This window comes from Falco rusticolus, chromosome 4, assembly GCF_015220075.1.
Source record: "Falco rusticolus isolate bFalRus1 chromosome 4, bFalRus1.pri, whole genome shotgun sequence".
NCBI lineage: Eukaryota > Metazoa > Chordata > Aves > Falconiformes > Falconidae > Falco > Falco rusticolus.
The window spans coordinates 86,102,328-86,128,209 of record NC_051190.1 but is presented as its reverse complement, the minus strand read 5'-3'; the positions used below and the strand labels follow the sequence as shown (position 1 = coordinate 86,128,209).

Genomic DNA, 25,882 nt, shown 5'->3' with positions numbered 1-25,882 from the left:
TGTTAATCATTTGGGTGCTGTGCACCCCTGGCAAGTTTGCTGAGGACACAGAACTGTGAGGAGTCGCTGATGCACCAGAGGGTCATACTGTCATCCAGAGGGACCTCAACAGGCTGGAGAAATGGGCTGACAGGAACCTGTCAGCCAACAGGCACACACTGAAACACAAGGTTCCATCTGAACATCAGGGAAAACATTTTCGCTGTGAGGCTGCCCAAGCACTGGCAGAGGGTGTCCAGGGAGGATGTGGAGTTATCTGCTTGAAGTGGAGAGAGGACCAGGGAGGTTGTTGACTATCTGGAGCCCTCTGGACATGGTCCTGCTCTAGGTGACCTTGCTTGAGCAAAGCAAGATGACCTCCAGCAGTCCGTTACAACATCAACCGTTTTGTGATTCAGTAAATCAGAATCTTTAAAATACAGGAAAATTATAAGCAAAAGAAAACAAGGCTTAATTTGGCTACGCACAGAAGACATAAGGAAAATAAAAAAGTAAAAGAAGGCCAAAAGCAGGTGTGTTTGCTTTTTTTAAACAAGAGATAAGAGAGGAGATGAGGAGCAGAAGGATCCATATCAAAAGACTGCTATGTACAAGTGGTGAAATTGCCCATCTTGTAGAAAAGACAAAACCATACAGTGTTAGGAAAACAAACGAGACTGCATAGTCAGATCCCAGAGTGGCAACAAAACAATTTACATTCTAATAAAAAACAGAGGAAGATGTTAAAGAGAAGCTAACAAGGCTAGACAGCTTCAAACCAACAGAGCAACCTATGTCTGGGAAGGTCTCTGAGCGCTGTTATTGCTGATTTGCAGTAACCCTTGGAACACCAAGGGAACACCAAGGGAACACCAAAAGGCACCATGAAGGTAAGCATGGTGTGCGAACACTGAAGATGACCCGCGCCATCACAAGCCGCTCCAACTAACATTGCTGCTAGACAAAATAATAGAACACAATTAATAAAAATTTAAAGGAGGTAAATGTAGTTAGTGCGAATCAAGATGGGTTTATGAAAAATCGATCTTGTCAAAGTATCCTGATGTGTTTTGGGTTTTTTTTGTAAGGCCTTTTTTTTTTTCTGAGATGACAGATTTAAATAACATCAAATTGGCATATATATGCATTTATATCTGTTTCTGCACACACTGTACTAGTATGCATTTCAAATTCTAAAGGCATTTGACTTTTTTAACACTATTTTAACTATTTTAACAAAGATACAAAATTTTAACAAAGATAAAATACACTATTTTAACAAAGATACAAAATTATTATAAATGTGACACACTAAGTATCTCAAAATGTAACCATAACAAAGGAGATGACTGGTTTCTAGTGAGAACTGGTAGAAATCTGTTTTTTAACCCTTCGGTATTTAACACCTTTATTATTTGAACTGCAGAAAAATTCATACTTTTTGAAGCTGAAGATGACTTGAAGTTTGCTCCTGTCACAAGCTTGGGACATCTAGGTCAGCTAGTAAAAGGAAACATTAGGCATTTTAATGTGGCCATGTGTAAAGTCATAAGCTTAGACTAAAGAACATAGTTCCTGACTGAGACATCCAGTGCTGGGAGGAAATGTGTTAAAAGCTTAGCAGGTATGTTAGTCAGAAAAGGAAGATAAAAGATACTGTGGCCCCCTGAAAAATACGACAGGGCATCTGGTGACAACGGATATGGAGAAGTCTGAGGTACTCAACAACTATTTTCCTTCAAGTTTTCACTGGCAAGTGCATTTCCCATCTCTCTCAGGCCCCTGAATCTCAAGGCAGAGACCGGGGGAATGATGTCCCACCTATTGTAGAAGAAGATCAGGTTCAAGACCATCTGAGGATCCAGCAGGTCCAGGGAGGTGATTCTACCCATCTACTCTGCTCTCCTGAGACCCCACCTGGGGCTCCCAGCACAAGACAGACATGGACCTGTAAGAGCAGGTCCAGAGGAGGGTCACAAAAACGGTCAGAGGGCTTCTCCCTTTTATAAAGAAAGGCTGAGAGAGTTGAGGTTATTTATCCTGGAGAAGGCTCTAGGGACACCTTATTGTGGCCTTTCCATACTTAGAGGGAGCTTACAAGAGAGATGGAGAAAGACTTTCTACCAGGGTGTGTTGTGATAGGACAGGGGTAACAGTTTTAAACTAAAACAGGGTAGATTTAAATTAGACAGAAGACAGAAATTCTGGCACAGATTGCCCAGAGAAGTTGGAGATGCCTCATCCCTGGAACGTTCAAGGTCACTTTGGGCAGAGCTTTGAGAACCTGACTGGGTGGAAGATGTCCCTACCATTGGCAGGGTGAGTTGCACTAGATGATCTTTAAATGTCCCTTCCAACCCAAACCATTCTGTGGTTCACTGAATCTGTGATTCTGTGATGTCTGAAGCAGATGAAGATCATAACACAACCAGTCATATCACCACAGCTGGGTTCAGTGAACCTTCTTGGCCTTATAAGATAGGAATATGTAGGTTTGGGAGCATGACTTACATCATTTCTTTGATGTAATTTTTTCCATATGTATAATACATATGCACTGTACTGACCTAAAGGCTGAAAGTCCATTTTATGCATAATTATAAAGAGAGTTAGTAAACGCATTCCTTATGATGACATTCTAATAATTGTTTTTGGAAAAAAATAATCCTAACTTCATTCATAATATCTGATTATCTGACTTAACATGCCAGGACTATGGCACAGCAATTAAGCAGTGAAGGAATTTCAATTGAGTTATTACCTGTGTACTTAGCTTACACATACAGATGAATTAATCAGGAATCAGTGAAGACAATCTCCCTTAGTTCCAGGCTCAGCAAGTTACTTGATATGGTGATGAATCAATGAAAATCCAAGACAAGTCAGTGGAGTCAGTTTATTGCTGGAGGAAAGGGTGGGGAGAGGGCAGAGAGCAGGGAGTAAGACTATTAATAAAATGAGAAAGGAGGTATGTGAAAAATGGCAAATAATTAAGAGCAGAAGCAAATGGGTGTGTGGCCTGGCAGCATGTGTTTTTGGAAGAAGGCTGGAACTCTAATGGATACCATCTCTAATCTATAGGGAATTCTGCTATCACTTCAAACAGCTTGGCTGTACCAGGAAAGAAGCAGGTAGGACATTCATCATATAACTGACAGTATGCCCAGCAGCATCATTTTTTTGGATGTAAAACTGAAGGAAAGCACATTAGAGAGTACAGCTTGCTGAAGCTTGGGATCATGTAGCCAGCAGAGCCTGCCCTGGGCAGGATATGCTTCCGACTCCCTCTCTCACAGAAGCTCACTCATCCTCTAATGTGATGATAAAGCTGAGGACAGGGCAAGCTATTCCCTCTGACTCCACTGCTCACCAGGAAGGGAACACGTTACTGTCACTGTATGGGAGAGAACCTCTCTTCAGCCCCCACACCTCTTCTTTTTTCATGGTCCAGAACAATGGTGGGAGGCCATTAGTCTTCATTTTTAATTTTGTTTTAAAATGAATTTATTTTCCTTTTCTTCCATTTATCCTCATCCTTTTAAAGATACTTGAACATTCATCTATATTCAGGGAAAATGAAAGATGTATAAGACCCTTCTATGTCTCGCTGACAATCTGGGCAGAATCTAGAGATCTGTTTGAAAACTGGTCAACAGGCTGTAAATTAAAGATTTTTGGGTTTTTGTTTGTTGGTTTGGTCTTAATACATAAGGCTTTTCCCCAACCACAGCCTTGCAATTTTTCCCATAAATATAACTGGGAGTAAAATCACATCCCAGTTTAACTGCATTTCAAACTGTGTTTCAAGAACTTTTTATCAGTGACATTTAAACCCAGTAGGTAACACATGAAAACCTAAAATATATTGCAATTCCCTTGCCTGCTGTGCTGCATCCCGTTGCATTAGGCCCATATACTTCTAAGCTTCCATTCGTTGTCACTAATTCTTCCTTTTTTTCCCCTGGCAAACTTTCCATCAGCTTCTCTGCTGCCCCTTGTGAAAACAGACCCTTTCAGTCTCATCAGCATATCTGTTGATCATCTTCTGTATTCCTTCCCTCTGCATCCCAGGTTTTCATTGGCCTTACAATGAATATTGGTGTAAGTATATAAGATGACTGAGCAATCGATCACAGACACAGCCAAGGCTTTATCACCATTTAGGTGATAAAAAAATGGACAGTGGCACACTTCTAGACTTGGTGCAAAAAATGCTTATAGTCAGTTAATTTCTACATCATAGAAACAGAGAAAGTAGAGAGAAATGGAGTGTGTGCATGGCTGATTTCCCTGAGCAAAGGCTACAAAATATTAAATGATATAGCAGCCTTACAAAATCAAACAGAATGTTTACGTTATATTTAGACAGATATATAAACAGGTCATTACATTTCTAAATTAAAATGTTACTTTCCCTTTAAAAGGGACCTCAAATATGCTAAAGAAACAAATAATAAATCTTCATTCTAAGATATCGCATTTGTTTGTGGGATGGGAAATCCTTTGGCTAGAAAAGTTCAAATGCTCCCTGGCTACTAGAAAGTATTTTTAGCTGCTTATTTTATTTACCCATTTAAAGTTGTAACCCAGCCTGAGGTTTTACTAATACAAATGTCAACAAAGTTCCTAGCTATGTTGAATAAATCTTAGCCATTGATTTATTTAAAACATATTTTTGGAGTCTGCACACAGCTGAAAATAAAATATTTGATCAATATTTTACATGTTGATAAATATTAACATCAAATTATGAACTGTAAGTCTAAATAAATCAGTCCCTCAGTGGGCTTAGCATGAACACTCACGTTAAATATCTGAAAAAACACCTCTATACGAGTATGTAAAGCCAAAAAATCTCTAAACATTTTTGGGCAGAAGAAAGAGGTAAATGTGAACGTCAATATCTTTTTCTGCTCTCAATTACCAGTTGTTCAAGCTTAAGGAACAAATAGGAAATGGGCAGATACTACAGCAGCGCAAGAATACCGAGACAATTTCTTAGGCAGGAAAGGTCTCAACTTTGTAAAGCTGCTTGTAAAATTGCAGAGCTATCAAAATCTAGATGTACCGGAGTCCTTTGTAAATGTCAAACATCAGTCTTGGGAGTGCTTTTGTTATATCTATGATATCTTCAAAGCTGGAACTGCAAATAGCTCAAAAGTATTGATTACCGATTACCACAATTTCCTACACTACCAAATTTAGTTTTAGCATGTCCTGCAATTAGCTGGTGGTCTCAGATTATCTACCTATGCAATGCCAATAAAGCAGCTGAATAAATGAAGTGTAATACAGATAAAATCAGTGCTAGTTCAAAGGCAGAAATGTGAAGAACTTTTTAATCATTTCTAGTATCCCACACCAACAGACTGAATCATGGATACACTGACAAAAAAACCCACAACCACACAGTCCTTATAACCAGTGGCACTTCTGTGTCCTTCGGTGGGAGAAGAATCAAGCTACCAGTTCATACTCCTTGCCCCACAGATCTTCCTGATATGTCAAAAGAAGGACCCTGTGTTCATGTAGATTTTGGAACGATGCCTTCATCAAATTAACACCTCTTTCTAAACACTGCCATAATCTTAAATGTATTCTTTAAAATTTTGAAGACTAACAAAATGAAAAAGTCACTCAGAGTTTCATCTGATGAGGAGGGACTGATTTTGGCTCTCTAACATTTTCTATCTGAAGTGATTGAAACGTATTTGCCAATCCATGTACTTTTGTAAGACCCAGCATGATTGGCACTTGGGAAATACAGGCATGGGCAGTGGCACACCTCAGGATGGAACTAGTTATCTTGTGTTTGACCTATGAGTCAAATTAGATCAGCTTCTGCATATGTAGAAAATGTAGAAAACCCCCATAGTTCGGGCATACTTTGTGATTGCCCCAACCATTAGGAATATTAGAAAGTCTAAAATATTGCTATATTTACTGCACATTGAACATGAGATCTGATTCTTTATAAGATTTACAGATCCAAGCTGAAATTCCTAAAGAACTCCTATAGCAAAACCTATTCTCTCACAAATCCATGGTGATAAAGAGTTATCAAAGTAGATCTCCAGTTTCTAATGTCTGATTAATATATTATATATAAAGAATTTCCTGTCATGACTGCATCAACTGAAATAATCTTTCAAATACGTTAAAATTACCTGAGTAAAAAAAAAAAAAGAGAAATAATCATAAAATATTTCTTGTCTCTGCACAAGAAACAGCCAATGTGCACAGAGACAAGTTTTCAATTCCTAGACTTTAACCTCAGTTTCAAACTTTCTTGCAGACTGGACCACTTACTGAAGCACTTTTTGTGTCTTATTCCACATTAGCGCACCAGAGTTTAAAAAAATAAATGAACTAAACCCAGAAGAAAACAAAAAGAACCCCAGCAAAAACCATTTTTAAAAAACATTAATTCAATGGCATTTGCAATTGATTCAGTGCCAACTGACCATATCAAACTTTGAATCAGACTTTCTGTACCTAGACAGACGCCTGCGGTCAGGCTGTGTTATGTTCCATGCACAGAAGTTAAGGACTCTAAAATTTTGGCTCTTCAGCACCGACACAGGCTCTAGCTGCTGTCACAAATATGGAAATGCCAGTAGACTACTTGTTACTATTTCATTCACATGTAAGGTTATTGTATTGGTCTAGGAAAAGCATATGCATTGTAAAAGTCACCCTGAGTAACTCAGTTCAAAGTTGTCAAATAATAACCAATTAACAAACTCTTGTTTGCCTGTTGAATATTGATTGTATTATATTGTGGTGCATAGCACTTAAATAATGGTACTGTTATATAATTGCAGATGTGTTTGGTTTAATTTACAGCTACAGAGTTCAGAAAGAAAAAAACCAGCATATGTTTAATGTTATGAAATCCTATGGCCTTACTGGAAACTTAGGCCCTCAGTTTAAAAGTTTAGTATATTTGTAAGTGCTTTGACACCCTTGGAGTAAGACAAACAATTAAACCTTAAATCTACATGAAAATGTTCCGGTATACTTGAAACTAAATTCTGTGGCATCTCCAAGTTTACATCCAGACAACAGGGCCTAAACTAGGAAAGTTTAACCAGATATAACAGAAACACAACTGGCATTTACCAGATTGCACAAAATACCATTATGTCCAAAAAATTACCTGGAAGAGAACTAACACCAGCTATGAGTCTAACAGAATATGTGACATACCCACATACGCAACATTCAAGCACCATGAACTGGATGGATAGATTCTCTAATTCTATCTAGTCCAGAAGTCCTGAAAAGAAGTTTCTCATACAATGCCTTGCTCTTTCAAAAGGGACATTACACTTTTTCAGTACATTTCTTGCTTTACCCAAGCTATTAAAGAAAGCCTGGGTGCCATGTAGACAAGGCTAAAAGATGCATATTTTTGCTGATACACAAATCTTCATGATTTACTATACCTGCTCTTCATTTGATTCCTGCATCAATTACCGTAAAATGGGGTTAAACTTCAACTGCAGCACTGGCATGGGACCTACTGCAAAAGCATGGAAAGTCTCAGAATGGTAAGTTTTAATAGTTCTGTACTGATCAGGTTTGCATGGTGCATGAACAGACACAAACAAAAATAAAAACTAGCTGTGAAAGATAATTACATCTAAAGTGAGTTGCTTTCATAGAGAAGCAGATGATCCTATGATGAATCCTTTTAACATCCCCATTAGGAAGACAAGGTCACTGCTTTGTGTGGTTTTTTTGTAAGAAAAGAGGTGAAAGTTAGCCTTCCTATAGTCATATTCTTATAATTTCATCTTTAAGACATGGAAAAGACTATAAAGCACTAAATTTGTATTTTCCATGTTACTTTTTATCTTATGATGACCTCTCCTGGTTGAGCTGTTCATTAGCCTTGATTTCAGAAGTTAAGAGTTTTGATCCCCCTGTGCTTATTTCAAAAAAATGGCAAGAATACAAAGAATTTATTGGCAAGGTAAGAAAAACATCACTGAATAAAATTTACAGTAAGATCTCAGTATTAGTGTGTGTGATGCCGTATCACCCTGTATGTTTACTGTACTACAAGATGGGCTTTCAACACCCACTTCATCTTGAGATAAAACTGAATGAGATTCAACACTTTCAACGTGATCACTTCTGAATCAGTATTACTGAGAGGCATCATTTTAATGACAGAGCTAGTTTTACTGACTTTGCAAAGTAAACAAACATTTGAGATTAAATGTATTCACGTAAGTGACGACCAATTCTATTCTTTCTGAAAACTGTATCTTTTTCTATGTCAGCACAAGCAGACTAAGAAAATATTGAGTAGCAAGCTCATATATAGGGATTCGTAATTCACTGTACACCATGAATCTTGTATACTTCCTAAGAAATACTGTAAACAATAAAATTACTGCTGTTAATTACTTCAAAGTCAAAACGTCAAGTAGCGATACAGATGAAAATAAAAACGTGATTGGAAATCAGTTTTACATCAAAGCTGCATTTCACACAATTTTTTTCAGCAGTATTCCCAGTATGATCTTCAAAATCAACTGATGAGGAAAAAAAAGAAAGGAAAAGAAAAAAAAAAAAAAAAAAAAAAAGAAGAGGAAAAAAAAAAGAGAAAAACCTAAGTGCTTTCTTTCTCTTCTCAAAGTAGAAAAAGCATTCCCCAATGCCATTTACAAGCAGTTACACATGAAGTGATAAACAATCCCAGAAAATAAGTACAGTGACCAGTTTGTATATCAAAGCGTGCAACAGAACAACCAGTTCAGTGGTGCACCAAAACACTGTGACACAGCACTTGAGTTCCTACCGTGGCACCACTTCCCAAGCACCCAGGCGTCTTTACAAGAATTTTAAGCATGTACTGCAATGTGAATACTCCTTTTGTAATATTAAGGTTGACGTGTACTTCTAGCTATATTGCTGTTTCCAGTAAACAAATCTACCTCCATTTCACTGTCAGAAGTGAGTCAGAAATGAAATGCTATACGCTACATAAGAAGTGTAGTGCATAAGCTCTTGGAAGGTAATTTAATATAAAGAAATCTTTGAATATCTGAAACAAAACAAAAACAAACCAAAAAACCCTGCCAAAATGGGAATATATATGAGTAAATTTTCATTAAAATTATATATATATTCCTTATACGTGAAATTTCTGGGTTGCTGGTGTTACTACAACCATTAACCCCTCAACTAACTTCTTTCAAAACTTAAAGATTTGTTTGTTGAGTAATCAGATAATCCACTGTAGGTCATTTTCAAGTTAAACTACAGCCACTAATTACTGAATGACAGAAAAAAAGCTCAGAAATCCTATTACAGAAAAGCAGTACAGGGAACTTTGTTTTCTAAAACCAGATTTCTGACAACCTAAGTCACCAATTATTATTTTTGTTTGCTTTATATTCCTGTTATGCAGAGCCTAAGAAATTACCATGAAGAAGTAATACTCAGAAGAAAAATTAGATAGCCGGTCAGCACTGAGCAGTAAACCTCAGGATCAATATTTCTCCTAAATCAAAGGTAGAAAAATATCTGAACATCCTATAGCCTCTGAGCCCTAGATACAATGCAGACACTGCTGTATGTTTTCTGTTGACACAAAATAAATGTCTAAGTGTAAGCAAATCCTGGAACAATGACATTGTTTTATTTTTCAATAGGTATCAGATGATAACAGACAGAAACCTACTGAGAAAGCATAGCAGTGCTCCATTGCATTGTTTATTCCTGCCCCCAAGGAAACAAACAAATAAATTTAATGATCCACATAGATCTTTATGCAGTATATACATTGCATTCTAAGACAATCGCCCATTTGGTCGGTAGAATCAGCCCCCATTCACAGACACACAGCCCCAGCACATCTATCTGGAACATGTCAGGACATCTCTTCCCTCTATAAACAGCAGAGGAAGTCAACAGTAGCGTCTATTTTTGATGATTCTATAAAAACGCACTGCTTCATTTTAGTATGCATTTCAAAAATACTTTGCAAAGGGCAAACGCTTTACATCGTCTGAAGAGAAACAAGTAAATACTTCACACTGACATCTACCTGTAAACGTTTTGCTGGAAACTACAGCTCAGTGCAATGTTAAAGATTTGATCTAACACCCATTGAAATCAATGAGTGCGCTGTCATTTTTACACTGATAGCAGAATGGGGTCCTGTATAGGTGCTCTGCACTCCTCCGGTCTGAAGTTAAGCATTTCAGCAGATGCTTGATCATTTCTCTTTTATTTCTGCCTCCCTAGGGGGCAATTTCTGGTCTCCTCTAAAATACCTTTGCTCATTTTATTGTGGGAAGCAAAACTTCACTCTCAAGAACAGCTGTCCTGGCTCAGTTCTCTGTCATCAACTCACCATCTTTCTTTCCTCTTCAAATGAGACATTTTCTCTTGCTGGTCCTTGATAAAACACTAGTTATGGAAACTGCTCACATCTCCTTTCCCTCAGACAACTGTGGAAGTACTTCCAAATGCAAATTGTCTGCCTTCTGAGGAAGGTGGGGAAAAACCAAACCAAACCAGAACAAACAAACAAACAAAAACCACCCCCAAACTTTGAACAGCTTCTGCCTGATTCCTTTCCCACTCTGACACCATTGCAGAACCAAGCCTCTATCATAGAGCAGGTCTTCCAACTTTCCACACCAGCTACCACTGAAATTATCTACACTAAGAGGGACCTGATGGGGAGCATTTTGAACAGTGCTAAACCTCGGTGCACACACAGACATGAAAATACACAGCAAAGCAAACACCAGCTTCACCAGCAAAGACAAAAAAATCAGCCTCCCCGAGTTGTGGGAATTCCCTTCTGGCTTATTGCAGAGCTGAAATCGTGCATGCTCCTTAGGAAAGGGTACTTACGAGATGCAGACAGAGCAGTCCTGGCTCTGCAGCTGATGCTGCTGAAAATCCAGAGGAAAAGAGCTGCCCTGCAGCCCGCTCGGGTAACCACAACCATCCTTCGCTTCCTGGCTCCCTGTACTCCAAATGCCAGCTGCAGAAGAGCTGCTTTTCTCCACTTTGGCTCCTTCTCCCTCTCTCCTTCCCCTTCTCGGAGGAGGTGGCAAGGAGGTAAAGGGGGCAGGGCTTTACCTTGGGGGAGAAGCCAACCCCCCTCTTCCTCTGCCGTCTCTGGGTTTGCAGCAGCAGGATAAGTCCCGGTACTTTTCTTTCCCTTATTTCTCTGTGTTTGTGTGTGTCTGTGCCTCCTCAGAGGAAGGTAAAAAAAAAAAAAAAAAAAAAAAAAAAAAAGGCAAGCAAACACAAACCCCAACAAAAACAAACAAACAAAAAGGCACTAAGTATCAAATAACAAGCACTGCAGACTAGAAGAAGAAAAATTTCAAAAGCAATCCCCAAAAAGACGTGGGGGGAGGGAGGGGAAGGGAGATGGAGCTGAAGGGAAGGGAGGAAGGCGGAGAAATCTGTTGGTGCTGCTGTTGCTGCTGGCGCTGCTAGCACTGCAGCCGAGCCCTTCCTCCCGCACAGAGCAGCGCTGCGAGAGCAGCTCGCAGCACCTCCCGGCTCAGATGTATATATACTGGGTGCACAGCGCCGGGCAGCCGCACACACTCACGCAGAAGCAGGGCGAGGGAATGGGAGAGGGAGGAGAGTCGCTCCGCAGCGCAGGAGCAGGCTCAGCGCTCGGCGCCGCTCGCCTCATCTATCCATCATCCCCCAGCAGGAGGAAACCCTGCCACCAGCGGCGCCACCTCCCCCTCCTCCTCAAAAAAAAAAAAAAAAAAAAAAAAAAGGCAAGCAGCAGAAGGGAAAATCCTCTCTCAGCGCTGCCCTCCCCTCCTCTCCGCTTCCTGCAGCTCCTCCCTCTTCCTGCGCCCCGCAGGACCCGCCGCCCCCGCCGGGCTGGAGCCGCAGCCGGGGCCGGCCCGGGGGCGCTGTCCGCGGTGCTGACCGGGGCGCGCAGCCCAGCCCGGCCCCCCCCGCCTCCGGCCCCGGCGCTCCCTCGCGCAGCGCGGTGGCAGCGCCCCCCGCGTCCCGGCCCGCCGGCAGCCCCGCCGGGCGCGCGGAGGCCGGTCCTACCGCGGCCCCGGTGCGGGGGCGCCGCGGCCCGCCGGCGGGGGGCTAGGCTGCGAGGGCCGCATGCGGGTGTTGCCGCTCGCGGGTGATTCCTCACTCCCAAAGGCAGCCAGGGAGCAAGCTGCCTCCCGGTGCCATGCGTTGTTCACCTACAGAAGGAGACAGCCAAGCCGGCCATACCCAACCGCACGGGTCAGGGATCTCAACAGCCCGCTCTTCTCCATCCCTCGCCATCCCTCCTGCCGCTGCCCTTAGACAGGCTGAACCAAAAGTTATTGCTCACCAGATACAGCAGAATAATGAGGGTGGGGAGTTATTCCAGGATTATTTATTCTACAATCAATGAGGCAAAGAAAAATGAAAACAATTATTTCTCAGGTGTTATATAGAGAAAGCTGAGCAATGGAGAGGTATAATTTCTTTAGAGGAGCCCCAAAGCAGGGATAAAATATTTTCAGTGACTAATATACATGCTGTTAACAAGTATCTGCTGTTATTTAGCGAGTGTGATGAAGTGGTTAAGACTGTACGTAAGATGAGATTTTCAGGAAGGCCTTGGGACATTAGGATTCTCAGTCCTATTGCCTTTCAGAAGGAGTATGGTGCCTGTCTTGTAGGTCATTTTGAAAACTCATCCCTACATAACATGCGATATCCCAGGAGAGCTGTGGCCCAGAGGTTTGAGCACGGCACAGGGCAAAGCTGAAGTGCCAGTCCTGGGAAAGAGCACTTCTCTGATCTTGTCAAGCTGCCATAAATTTTCCTCCTTGAACCTTTCCCTCCCTTGCCTTATCCATGTCAAGTATTAATACGTTCATATTTTAAATGTTTCCATGGAAGTAATGCCAATATGTCTTAGCAAATGTGGGATTAAAAAGCACACTATGGATGTTAAGTATTATTATACTGATCTCTGGTTTTGAAAGAATACATATTCCCATAGAGGTTCTGTTACCTATTCTCTGCATTGTCCTGAGCCCTCTGCCACATCCTTCCCATTCCTTACACCCACAGACACTTTGTGATGTTCATTAATTTGTAGGATATGTGAGGTTTTGGGGAACTAACTAAGAAACAAATAGTAATTAGCTCCATTAAACTAGCTCAAAATTGCCTCTTTCCATAACTTCTTTCTTGTTAACATCTTCTGTTCTCCTCCTTCTCTATATCCCACAACTTTTCAAATCTGTAAAACTACATTTTCTCTTCTCCAGCTACAGCAGAAGTGGTATTGCTGATATACTATCAGAAACTGGCTGCTTATATTTATGGAAAAAAAGAAAAACTTTTGGCTACGACATGCAAGAAATTCCTACTGCTTTCTTTCTCAGATCTTGCAACCCTTTCAGTATTCATTGGCTTTTATTATTCACCTAAGTAAGTAAGAAACCGCTTCTCTAAGTATTTAAAAACTCTGCAGACACCACCACCCCTCCAACAAGCACACAAAAGCAACACACTTGCCCATCACCAATTTATACTTTAATACCTATACATGTCCATACCACCCAGGTCATGAAGTCCTCCACTGGACAAAAATCTGACTTCATCTGAGGTGTTCAGACTTCGCACTTCCTTAGCATATTCTAACTGGGGGTTTCAAAAACACACTCAGAATGCTCACAAGTAGCTACACATTTAAAAAATACTTACAAAGGATAAGACAAGAAATTTGAAACAGGAAGATCCAGCAGGCTGATTGATGAATATCTCAATAACAGTGATAGTAGAAAGTTTCCTTGTGGTTTGAGACGGAAGAAATGGCACAGATTATTGCATTTTTCCCCACCTCAGAATAGGATCAGTCCTTAAAAACTACATAAAATATTTAAACTATGTAGCAACAGAAACGAGTTGTGCTAGGGTAATGCAATTATTTTTAATATAACCACAACTAGGACCTGCAAAATCATTAACTTTGACTGATTCTGTCACACAAAAATCATTACAAAGATCTTCAGGCATTTTTTAGTCCTGTAAGATAAGCTAACCATCATATATATACTCTTCTTTTTTTTCTTCTTTTTTTCTTTTTTTTTCTTTCCTCCTGGAGGATGTTTTGAAATATTACTTTACATGATTCAACAAACACAAGTTGAATATATTAACCTTTGAAATGAAAACATGGGCAAATTGTGTTAGGGCACAATATGAAGTTATTAGATACTTCTCTCTGCTCTTCCTCCTAACCTTTCTTTTCCAGAGCGTGAGTGTGGGGATGTTTCTAAGCACACAGTGAGATACTCTTGCAGTCTAAGCAGGCCAACCACAAGCTCTAGCACAGAGGTCCTCAAACTTTTTAAACAGGGGCTGCCGCACGGATGAAGTGGCAGGCAGTCATCTGCGGCTGCTTGGTTCCCCCCCAAAGCCCCCGGCGAAGGGGGGGGGGGGGGGGGGCGGGCGCGGGGGGGGTTCTGTAAATACCGGGGGCCGGATCGAGGACCCTGGGGGGCTGTATCTGGCCCGCGGGCCATAGTTTGAGAACCCCTGATTTAGCACCCCTATCTTGCAACCACAAGTGCCTGCAGCTTGGGTCAACAAAGACCGGTTCTCCACACACGGTAGGTTAGGGAAGTATTCTACCAGGCTGGGATAGGCATACCAGCCAAGCTGTGCAGAAGGAGGATCTTCCAGCAAATCCACCCCCATAAGAAAATTTATCCTTCTTCATTTTTCAAATCAACACTCCCAGAGCCTTAAAAGCTGGGGAGATATCTCAGTCTATGATGAAACCTCCTGGCAAATAGAAAGACACTAAAGTGTTAAAAAACTCTAGTTAATAGAGCTGTACACAAATTTTATTGAGCTTAATGGAAATTATACACACATATTGATGAATGAATAGATCATTCTGAATTTACTAGGGCTGTCAAGCATTGTCTGCTAAATGGGATTCATCCTGGACAGAGCTATATTTACAGTATGTGAATGTCAAGAAGAAAAACACAATGTCAGAAAGCTAGAAAGGATAATTAAGAATTTCAAACACTGGTGGGACCAAATGACATCCAATCAGCTGGAGCCACAGAAGAAAATGAGACAAGCTTAAAAATAACCCGAAACTACTGAATTAATATTGAAAAGTAAAAGTCATGCTTCTTTATTCCTAACAGACTACCATTTTAACATAGTTTTTGCCTGTTATATTTTTGGTTGCCAAGGTTCCTTGCATGGTGGAGCTCTAAGAATTATCCACAGCAGAATTTCCATCCAAGTCTCCACGACAGTAGATAGGAGGACATCATACAGGAAAGACAGATGCAATGCATTTCAAATTATGACCGAACAGGACTTTATGATTATATGAATAGAATTAAATGTCATATAATGGACAGCTGTATTACAGAGGGAAATCTTGGGTTTATTATTAACAACATGGGGTTTTCTGCTGGGAACGTCTAAAAACATGGGCCTTTCTCTGAGGGAGAAAAGATGGCACATGAAAATTGTAATCATCTGCCTGTGAGAAGCTGTAAAGACCTGAAGAAAATATTTTCTGGAAATGTAAGGAAAGAGTCTTTCCTAACCTTCTTAATATAGCTAAAAAGGAAGATGAGGGTGCATTGGCAGAAAAGAGCCATTATCTTCTTGCTTCATGCAGCTAAAAATACAGCATTATAGTTTGAAGTGAAGGCATTTCGGCTTGACCATCATTTTGTTGTTGTAGTTGCACTAAAACAAACAAGCGAATAAAAATCTGGAAATGTATATATAAGTAATCGCAGCAGTTCTGGTTATTTCTTTACAGGTTTCATAACAAAGGTGGTTTGTAAAAAAAAAAAGAATGTTAAAATCTCAGAATGCTCAGTATGTCACCACTAAAAGTGACGAGGCCAGACTTTCATTCATACAGACTTCAAAAGAAATTGAAGATGCTCAGAAGTTTTCAGCTTCATGCCTCTACATCTTCTGCAGTCTAAACATGTGCTCAAGACAGCATCTACCTTTAGAAATTTATTTTGCAATATCTTGGTCTCTACCAATCTACACTGCATAATGAAAATTTTTGACAATCAAAACAAAAAATCATGCCATATGTCTCAGCCATATACTAGACGTGAATCTGCATTTTATAGACATGCAAATAGAACCGAATTCCATTCTTATTCTGCATCATGACTAAAACAATGGAACAGAAATGGTGGTTACCTGTCAGAAATGCAACTGTTTGACACTAATCACCAGTCTTATTTTGAGCTCATTTCCAGTTTAATGCTCGTTGAAGAAATGGAAGAATCTGTTTGTTTACAAATATAATTTAATTACTGCTCATCCACTTGAACAGCCCAAAATAATATTCTTCTCCAAAACACAGTATTCTTCCACACATTCGTGTATTTCTCTTTCTTCTGCGTTTGCCTTTGAACCCCACCTTAAGCATGTTGTCTCCTCATTTAAGTACCACCTGTTCATATATTTGGGGTTTATATTCCAAAATAATTTTGCATTCCTACTATCCCTGAAGTCTATTAATGAAAAAAGGAAACAGTATTTGAGAATCACTGAGACAAATAATTTTAATGTGGTGTCTCTTCTATTATTCTTTTCTTCCAAGCTGTAAATGTTAAATCCATGAAGACACCTATTTTAAGTTGAAAAGTGGTAGGGAGAAGTTTGAGAAGTGGTAGGGAACTATACGGAGCAACCTGTGGCTGCTGCTCATGCAACCAGCTGAACTCGGAAACTCAGCAGGGCCTTGTATGTCACGTGCATGAAAAGTGCAGGGTGAGGTCCTCTTTGTAGATGGAGTAGAGGATGGGGTCACACACAGTCATCTGAATACAGCGGTCATTTGAGGGTTTCACCAGATCAGTCACCTGAGGAGACTGCACTGGAAAACACAGACAATTTTTAGAACATGAATCAACTCCTTGAAAGGCTGACCCCTTGATGAAGTTATTGCTACTTCATTATGGAATAAAGACCAGAGGTTTTGATTCAGCAACCTTAAAAGATGTCTTTCTCTCAGTTTATTTATTAGGTTTTTTGATCACGTAGATCCCTTCTCTTTTAGTAATGTTATTTATTGCTATTTTCAACACCAATACAGTTTTATATTGACTTTATATTTTTATATATTAGTTAGATTTTTGGTAAATGGAAAATACATTAAATGGCATTTTCTAGATCCTTTTATTGTCTTGCGTGCTTCGGATGAGTAAGGTGCAGTCTAAGGACTGTTGAGACCAGGGGAGTTTTGCTATTGAATTACATGAGAACAGGATTTTATCCCTGTGACATCTGAGGAAGTTGCATCTGTACAGACAGGCAGACACTGTGTATCTCTTAAGTGTGTAAAATAAAACTTAAAATGTTAATAATTTTCCAAACATCTACATTAAATTTGCATTGTATTTAAGTATCAACCTATACAATGGATTTTACTGAGAATCTATTTTAAAAATATATTTAAATGTACATTTAAAATACTGCAGTGAAATAGACTTTTCTTAATTCAGCTTCGACCATTTCATAGGCAGTTCATGGATGCACAGCAAAAGGTCTATGTTGAAAAAATGCACACAAAGTGAATTATAATATTATCAAAAGCTATTGCAATTATGTTGGAAATATTTCTAGTCACCTTTGAAGGAGAAATTGAAATCAATCTGGAACATTTCCTTCTGCTATTTGGGAGCGGGGGCACGGAAAGCATCTTTTCTCTAATGCACATCCTGCAAAGTAAATGCTAGAGAAGAGACTATCAGCTTTTCTTATAGTATCATTTATGCCTGGATGAGTAGACTCCATGTGACTTGAAGGCTTTTGCAAGACAAGTATGTAGCAACACTTTGGTGAATACAGTAAATACTTCCATGGCAAAGTAATATTAGGGAAGAACTGATGTATTTTTGGCCATATTTTAATGCAAATTAGCAGCTGGAAACACAGGAAATAGCCAGCATAATCTGACAAGATTTCTTTCTTTAAACTGACAGTGATACACAGCCCTCATCTTGGGAACTTCTTGTGTAAAGGTTTTGGAATAATTCACAACTAGTAGCTTTAAACCACTGCTTTACGTTAAATAATTTGTGCCACCAAGGATATAGCCTCATTATCTACTCAATATATATTTAACAGATTGGAAGAGGTTAGCAGAGTAATGCACTGAAATTACTGAAGCATTTAAGCATTCTGAGTAAATATATATTTGCCTCTCTGTTATATTGTCCTCATCATTCAGTCTCAATTACCACACTAATAAACCATAGTTATCTTCATCTCCTACTACAGATAGCATATGGATACATGACAATAAAAGTACTTTAAAATACTACCATTTACTCTATCTTATGATATTAGGAGTATCCAGAGTCCTCTTGAACCATGCTATAAATTCTTTCTTACAATTGATTGTGGTAAGGTACTTGGTGTTGCAGTTAAATGTGAAGCTCCAGTAATTCTCCATTATGACTCCAGGACTGCCTTTTATTAAGTGTCTACAGTGTACCTAGCACAGAGCAGGGTGTCAATCATGCCTGGAGCTTCTGCATACTACATGAATATGATTACACTTAAAAGATAAATATGTTTTGTTTTGCCTGTCTGCACACCTGCTTGTCAGATAATTTCCCATGCATCTCCTGTGTTACTGTGTTTACCTTTTTTTTTTTTTTTTTTTTTTTTCCTTTTCTGCAAGCCTTCTAATTTCTAATAACGACAGCTTGGCATTAAGAACACCAACTGCACAAAGACTGGCAACCTGGCAATTTGTTTTAAAACTGAAAGCATTAGATGAGCTTTATGCTAACTTAAGAATTCACTTGCCATGACTATGCAGACGTAGCCACTGCTTGGGCTTCAGCAGCTTCTGAGCTGTGCAAGAGCTCCAGCCAAGCCTGAACAGATCAGGTCAGCCCACAGTTCACAATGGGGCTACTGTATCACTTAAGGAATGTCCCCATTCACCAGTTAGAGGTTTTCATTAAAGCCACTGATCTCCCTCCTACTTTAAATGGAAAAATGGGCAATACAGGTTTTGGTTGAACTAAGGCGCTAACTGGTACATGGTCTGAAAACTACTTCTGATTTTATTGTCATATTGATACACACTCAATGCTAGAGTAGTTATATCCTGCAAAAGAAGTGGCTTATTTATTCTTTGTTCCGAGTAGTTCTACAACAGACAGCCTGATGTTCTTCCAGGGGAAGCAGTCAGCAGGCTGGAGTTGCATCTAATAAAATCCTATGTGCATGTACATCATAAATGCACACACAAATACTGTGAGCACATATGATTGCTCTTGACATGTAGGTAGATATTTGAAAGTAAAGATGAAACTAAGAAATTACTTCCTTCCATAGAATCAGAAAAAAAACCTGAGTAGTAGTAACGTGGGAATAAAATCAAAGTACAAACTGCAGGGCGGCATCATGATCTTTTTTGCTGCTCTTCCTTCTCCACCAATGTACCAAAAGCAAATGTCAGCACACAGTGTGAAGAGCTCTCTGATGTATGAATGTTGCATCTGCGGCCACCCTTAATGACATGCAGCCTCTCATTAGATTTGATAGTGCAGATGCCTTTTATAAAGACCACTTCAGCTTTATTTATAAGGAGCCATGTTCTGGTTTTAACATCCCTAGATTTTAATCTGTACTTTGCAAACCAGCCTGGGTTTATTGCCTAGAGTAAGGAAACATCTAATCAAGGATATGATTTTAAAGTCTTTTCTGCAATCATTGGTTCAACGCAATGAACTATCACATGTCCTGTTATACAACAGTAGCAGAGATGCAGTAGACTGCTGGTACACGCATGAAACTGAGAGAGAACAACCCCCTGCATGATGACTCTCACAACCACCATCACAATGCTCTCCAAGTTTGCCATCCAGTCTGGCGTTATGTGAAAAACTTTTTGCACGTTTCCTCTAGTTTGGGGAATAGAAAGCTCCCTAAACGAGGAAGGAAGGTTCTAAAAAAAGCCTCAAAAAGTGATGTAAAATGAGACCACAGAACTGTGAAGGAGCTTGTGAGTAAGCTCCTTATTCACATGTTGGGGTTCTGTACCAGCATGCAATACAGTCCTGTTATCTCTTGGGGAGCAGAATGTATAGGTGTACATATCACCTACTCACACAAATACATAACGCTACATATTTAATAAGTCATGTACATATAAAGTAAAATATAAATATCTATTATCAAATGACAACCTTATTCAAATATCTACTGGATAATCTTCATCCTTAAGAAAATAAGACTCGCCAAAGTCCACCAAAGTCACATCAAGCCGCCCAGATTTATCTTCCAAAATAAAGTGCCTTTCCCTCTCAAGCACAAATCCTTTTCACAATATTTATGAAACAGAGGGTGACTTGGAGATACTTCCTATGAAGTATGGCCACATAAAAATCACTTAGCTTTCAGACCCTCTTTATCTTTTTTGCAATTATCAGACATGAAAAAATACACTTCTACTTCTTGATCTTATCTCAATTTTAAATTAAAAATTATAAAGATGTCACACTAGGTAGACCAAAGTCCTACTACTACAACAGTGCATGAGTTTTTAGCTATAAATGCATTGGTAATAAAAGATGCTCAGACTACTGGTGTTACTCACTGAAATGTAGCATGTAATGAACGAAAAATAATTTATTCTCCCCAGCATCTAAGGATCTCAATCACCATACAAATATTAAGTTAAGCTTCCCAACGAGGTAAGTAAATATTATATCCATGTATAGAACAACAAAAGAAATCTATGCACAGTGTCCAAAATCACCCATATTCCAACTGCTGTAAGCACAATCCACTGGCTCTGAGACCAAAATCAAGTTTTTAAAGCCAGACAAACAAATCAGCAAAAGCTATATTTCCTGCCCTAGAGGGCAAGTTGCCCTATCAGGGCAAGTGAACTGAAAGTGCTCCATTAGTACGTTGACGGAGATGGCAGAGGGTATGAGAAAGTATGAAAGATTTAATCATCAGAAACGCACTTGAAGAGGAAAAGGCAGAAGAACCTAAGTGGAACGTACTTTAAAGGGAATCAAAGGAACATGATGACTGTTGGTAACAAGCTAATGCCTTTTGCTACCCATAAAGAAAATATGACAGAGCTTTAGGTGAACTAGATGAAACCAGTAGTAGAAATGGTTATAATTTACAGAGTGCACACACTCTTGTTGTGCATTGTTCAAAAGTAAGTACTATCCTGTAGAAATTTCTGCATTTCGTAGAAACAATCAGAGAGCAGAGAGGTATTTAATAGCACCACCTGTCAGTTTTGAACAGTGAAAAATCTTCAGTACCTCAGCCAAAAACCTTGAAATGTGTTGAAGTCTATATGGCTGTACCCCGTACAAAAGAAAGATGAAGAGCAGGCTATTTTATTACCACTGTAAAAAGACCTTGAGTCTTTCTGCCAAATGTTGAGAACCAAAAAGAATGCAATCTCCTTAAGAACCACAAGGAATGTAACCTAATTGTAAATGCTGCTGTGTGAGAAGCGCTGAGTCCTACTGTGTTTCCAACTTCATGATGAAGTAAGGTCTCATTGTTCTACCCACGGAGATGCCTGCAAATGTGGGAGAATTTTAGATGCAAACAAAAGACTGAAAGACTATTCTCTACTCACCCATCTTCCAGCAGCTAGTGATTTAACTGCTCGCTACTTCGACCTCTAGTGAAGACCACTTTCTGTAAGTGTTGTAGGAGATGTCAATGGCTTTCCAAAAAGCTGTAAATACAACATAACCTGTTTTCTAGGTGCTCTCCATCCACATGGCTCCACCAGCTTATGACTGCCTGCTTAGAGGTTGTCTGGCAAAATATTAACCACTGGGCGTGTACAGGCACAAAGGAAACGATAGGCTCCAGGACATATCTCTGTCAAACTTCTTGCAAACCAGCTATCTGCCAAACTGGCAGGTCTGATGGTGCAGGTGGCCTCAGAAGCACCTACAGCATTTGTAGACACACTCACGGGAATATTTTGGCAACTTAGATGGAAAAATATGTTTTTCCCAGAGAACAAAATGCATCTTTTGTTCATCAGTCTTCTGTTTAGCTGAGTTGACTTTGGTTTTATTTCAAGCCTTGATCATGGTAACATTCACTTTGCTGCTTACCCAGCAGACTATGGCATTCCAACAAGTAAATGGTTGGGGTGTGTGGGAGTGTGTGTGTGTGTGTAACATCTTTCTCCCACACAAATCAAGGAATGATTTGTCTGAATATAGACATCTAACCTTGAACTTGTCACTTTTAGTCTCCCTTTGCAGTTGACAGAGAGCTAGTCAGGATTGTCAGTGTCAACCAGGGTAAGATTCATGTTACCCTAAAGCAGAAGTTTGCACACAACCAGATGAGACAAGCACCACTAAAGTGCCTCTTTCCTCTCCTTTAACTACAAGACGATTCTGAGCAAGATGAGGTCTGCCTCAGAGCAGAGATTCTGCTGTCATTCCAGAGTCTGCTTCAGCCCCATGTCTAACACGTACACTGTGCTGGCTCACTGCTATTGAAGATGTAAGAATAACCACGTTGAGAATTGTGCAATCTTATTGGGAATTGTGAAATATCTTGCTACACAAGATGCTTTCCATGCCTTTTCCTTGCAAGCATAGTCCAGATTTCAAATCTGCTAGTTAACACCAAGCTTAAAGTTTCTTCTAGTTAGCCAGAAATTACAGCAACAATAATAATAAAAAATGTAAAAAGGGGAAAAAAACCCAATACAAAATAAAGAAAGCTTCACAAAATAAATCACAGATAGGAGGAAAAAATATAATTATCAAATAAATCAAGGAAAATACTGCATATAGCTGTAAAAACAGTAGGCATTCTAGAGTTTTGCAGCTCATACAAGAAACTAAAGGAGGGAGGCAGTTGTGCTGTGGGGTTTTATTTGTTTTTCTGCCCAGCTGTTTCTCTTTTTTTATCATAGAAGGTATAGAATTTCTTATTGACTTCAATCACTGTCAATGATAGCAATTTAAGAACCATCAAAGTATAGTGATTCCCTTTAAATTAATGCAAATACTGGATGGACAAAAGCATTCATATAGTCATGTTGATACAGCTAGGTCCCATCCATACTAGCAGATTTTTCATTAGAATAACACGTTGCAAATTATCCAAATTTAAAAAAAAAAAAAGCAAACAAAAATGTCTTTTTTTCATAAAGAGAAACATCTTTTCCAGTTGATTCTGTGTGCTGTGCTGTAAGTTTGTGAGAAAAGTTTAACTGTGATCTCTATTTTGCTTCCAAAATTGAAACAAAAGAAAGATTCCTGTGTCCTTGCCTCTTCTTTCAGAGAAATGTTGGACTATACCAATCTATGTGCTAGGCTACTCATCGCTCTCTCCTCAGAGGGTCTTCCATCATTTCAATTTCTTTTATAATCACCGCAATCACTCAGAGCCAAAGATTCAGAACCTCCCTTGACCCGCTGGCCATGCTCCTCCTCATGCCCCCCAGCATCCCGTTGGCCACAGGGCCCACTGGTGGCCCACGGCAGCCTGCTGCCCACCAGCGCTCCCAGGCCCTTCCCCGCAGAGCTGCCCCCCAGCAGGCCAGCCCCAGCCCATACTGGTGCAGGGGGCTGTCCCTCCCCCGCGGCAGGACCTTCCACTGGCCTGTGTTGAACTTCAGCTCCTCTGCCCAACTCTCCGGCCTGCCCAGGCCTCGCTGAATGGCAGCGCAGCCTTCGGGTGAACCAGTTTTGTACCGCCAGCAGATTTGCTGAGGGTACGCTCTGTCCCTTCGCCCAGGTCACTGATGAGTCAATTGAACGAGCCTGGACCCAGAAGTGATCCTGGGGAGCCCCGCTGGCTGCCGGCTTCCAGCTCGACTCTTGTGCCGCTGACCATACTTTCTAAATCATCTGATTTTCTGTAAAATATCATGCTTACAGAATGATGCTTCAGCTGCATATTTCACATGTGAACTTCGCAAGCTTTCAGTTCAGTAAATCTTGAAATTATTTGCAAGTCCAAATCAGATTAAAAACAAGAAAAATTGTTAAATGTTAAAATCATGGTTGAAAGCTGGGGGGGAAAAAAGGGGAGGGAGGGTGTTAAATCAACCCATTTATAATAATAGAGTCATTGGCCTCCTTTCAAACACATAAAAAACCATGGGAGTTGGGTTTTTTTATTGTATTTTTTTAACCCTAAAAATACCAAACAGTAAGAATGGGTTACAATTCGAGAAACACAACAGCATAGACCACTCTAGAAAGGTGGAACTACATTTGTACAGAAAACTCTTATCTTTCTGGAAACTAAGACAGGGTGGTTTAACTAGTCATATGGCTTAATCATCTCCAGCAGAAACTGCCACTTTCTAGATAATTTGATTTTTATGTAAAATATCGTAGAGGATGATGTTTCAGCTGTGTATTTCATCTAAGAATGATGACAGCTTCCTGTTCAGCAAAGTTCTTACATATGTCCTTTCTTAAACATTCCAGTCCACTTTGTCAGGATATCCAATTTTTCAAGTGCCAAAGTAAAAAACTGTTCACGTAGGATTTAGCTTTCCTGGTCCCGAGGGATTTATTAGTTCATGTAGGTGACATAACATTTGGAGCAAGGGAGAAATGAGTCCTCTGACCCAGCTGGTCACTGGTGACATTCACCTTATATTCATGCCAACTAAGGCCTATGGACAACAGAAATACAATTTGTATCAGGAAAAATGGATAAGAATGTATAAATTTATGGAAACCCTGTGATAGGGTTTTGCATTCTACACAGTACTTAATACTTTTTTTCTGTAGCTTGTCTAACTGTAGAAGAGTGTGAACCTTTCAAGCAAAAGCTTCTTGATTTACTCTTGAGTACCTATATTTTCCACAAAAACTAGAAACAAAAATTTGATGATATATTCTTGGCAAAAATACTTTCTTTCATCCAGTTCTGTCACAGAGGTATGAAGGATGAGGGATTGCAGACCCATTCTACAATGTCACTGGGGAAAATACCTGTAAAACTATTTATGCACTAAATGACAACTTTTATTTCACTTGCAAAATCATTTTTTGTGTTGCCAATGCATGCAGAACTTGGTACATGTTGAGCAAAGAATCTGCTCATATACCTCTTCTTCTCTCTTTCCACTATATTACTTATATCAATACATTAATATATCCATATTAATTGTGTATGTTCTCTGCAACCACAGGTAGGAAAGGGACAGTCTGACTTGCCTTGGTTATTTAATTCACTCTGTCTGACAGCTCTCCCCAACAAGGCTTGACTCCTTTCATGACAGGGATAAAAATAGTTACAACTTTGTGGTGTCTTCAGTCTTGAATTAAAAAAAAAAAAACATGGTCTCCTCTCACTAGAAAAATGGTCCATTACAGAAGGGTATGCAATCCATATACTGTAATATCATGTATGTCTGCTAGATGCACCAGTCTGGCCATTTCTTATCACTATGAACAATATAAACTATGGGCAGCAAAATGGGTAATAAATCTATCCACAGACCTAGGTATTTCACTATGCTCACACAGCCTTTGGTCAGTGACTAGATACCCATGTTACTTTAGGGCTGGCTGGAGCACAGCACACTCCTGAGAACCATCCCAAGCCTGCTCAAAGTGATGTCCAACAATTCTGTATCCCCTAAAGGATATTTCTTTGGCCACAGTTCATCAAAGAAAAAAAAAAGAAAAAAAAAATCCAAACCAAATTAAGTCAACCCCATAACTGAAACTGTTTTACTAGATTAGGTGTTCTTGTGACTGAAGATTTCACCACACAGAAACAGAAGTTCAGGCATTTGAGAAGCTGGATTGGACTCATCCCAAAAGCCTGCATGTGCTCTACACATGCAATGTAAAGAATGTCAACAATTTCCATTCAGTCCAATGTTAAATAAATA

At 39.6% G+C, this 25,882-nt stretch overlaps 1 protein-coding gene across 1 annotated transcript in view; it reads right to left on the bottom strand.

Moving 5' to 3' along the window:
• The window catches only part of CNTNAP2 (contactin associated protein 2), a 1,157,745-nt gene extending 1,146,561 nt beyond the window's left edge, over positions 1–11,184 (bottom strand). Inside the window, exon 1 of the mRNA XM_037385402.1 lies at positions 10,861–11,184. Within this exon, the coding sequence (XP_037241299.1) occupies positions 10,861–10,957 (97 nt within the window). The 5' untranslated portion in view covers positions 10,958–11,184. The remainder of the gene's footprint in view (positions 1–10,860) is intronic.
• Between the last annotated feature and the right edge of the window lie 14,698 nt (positions 11,185–25,882).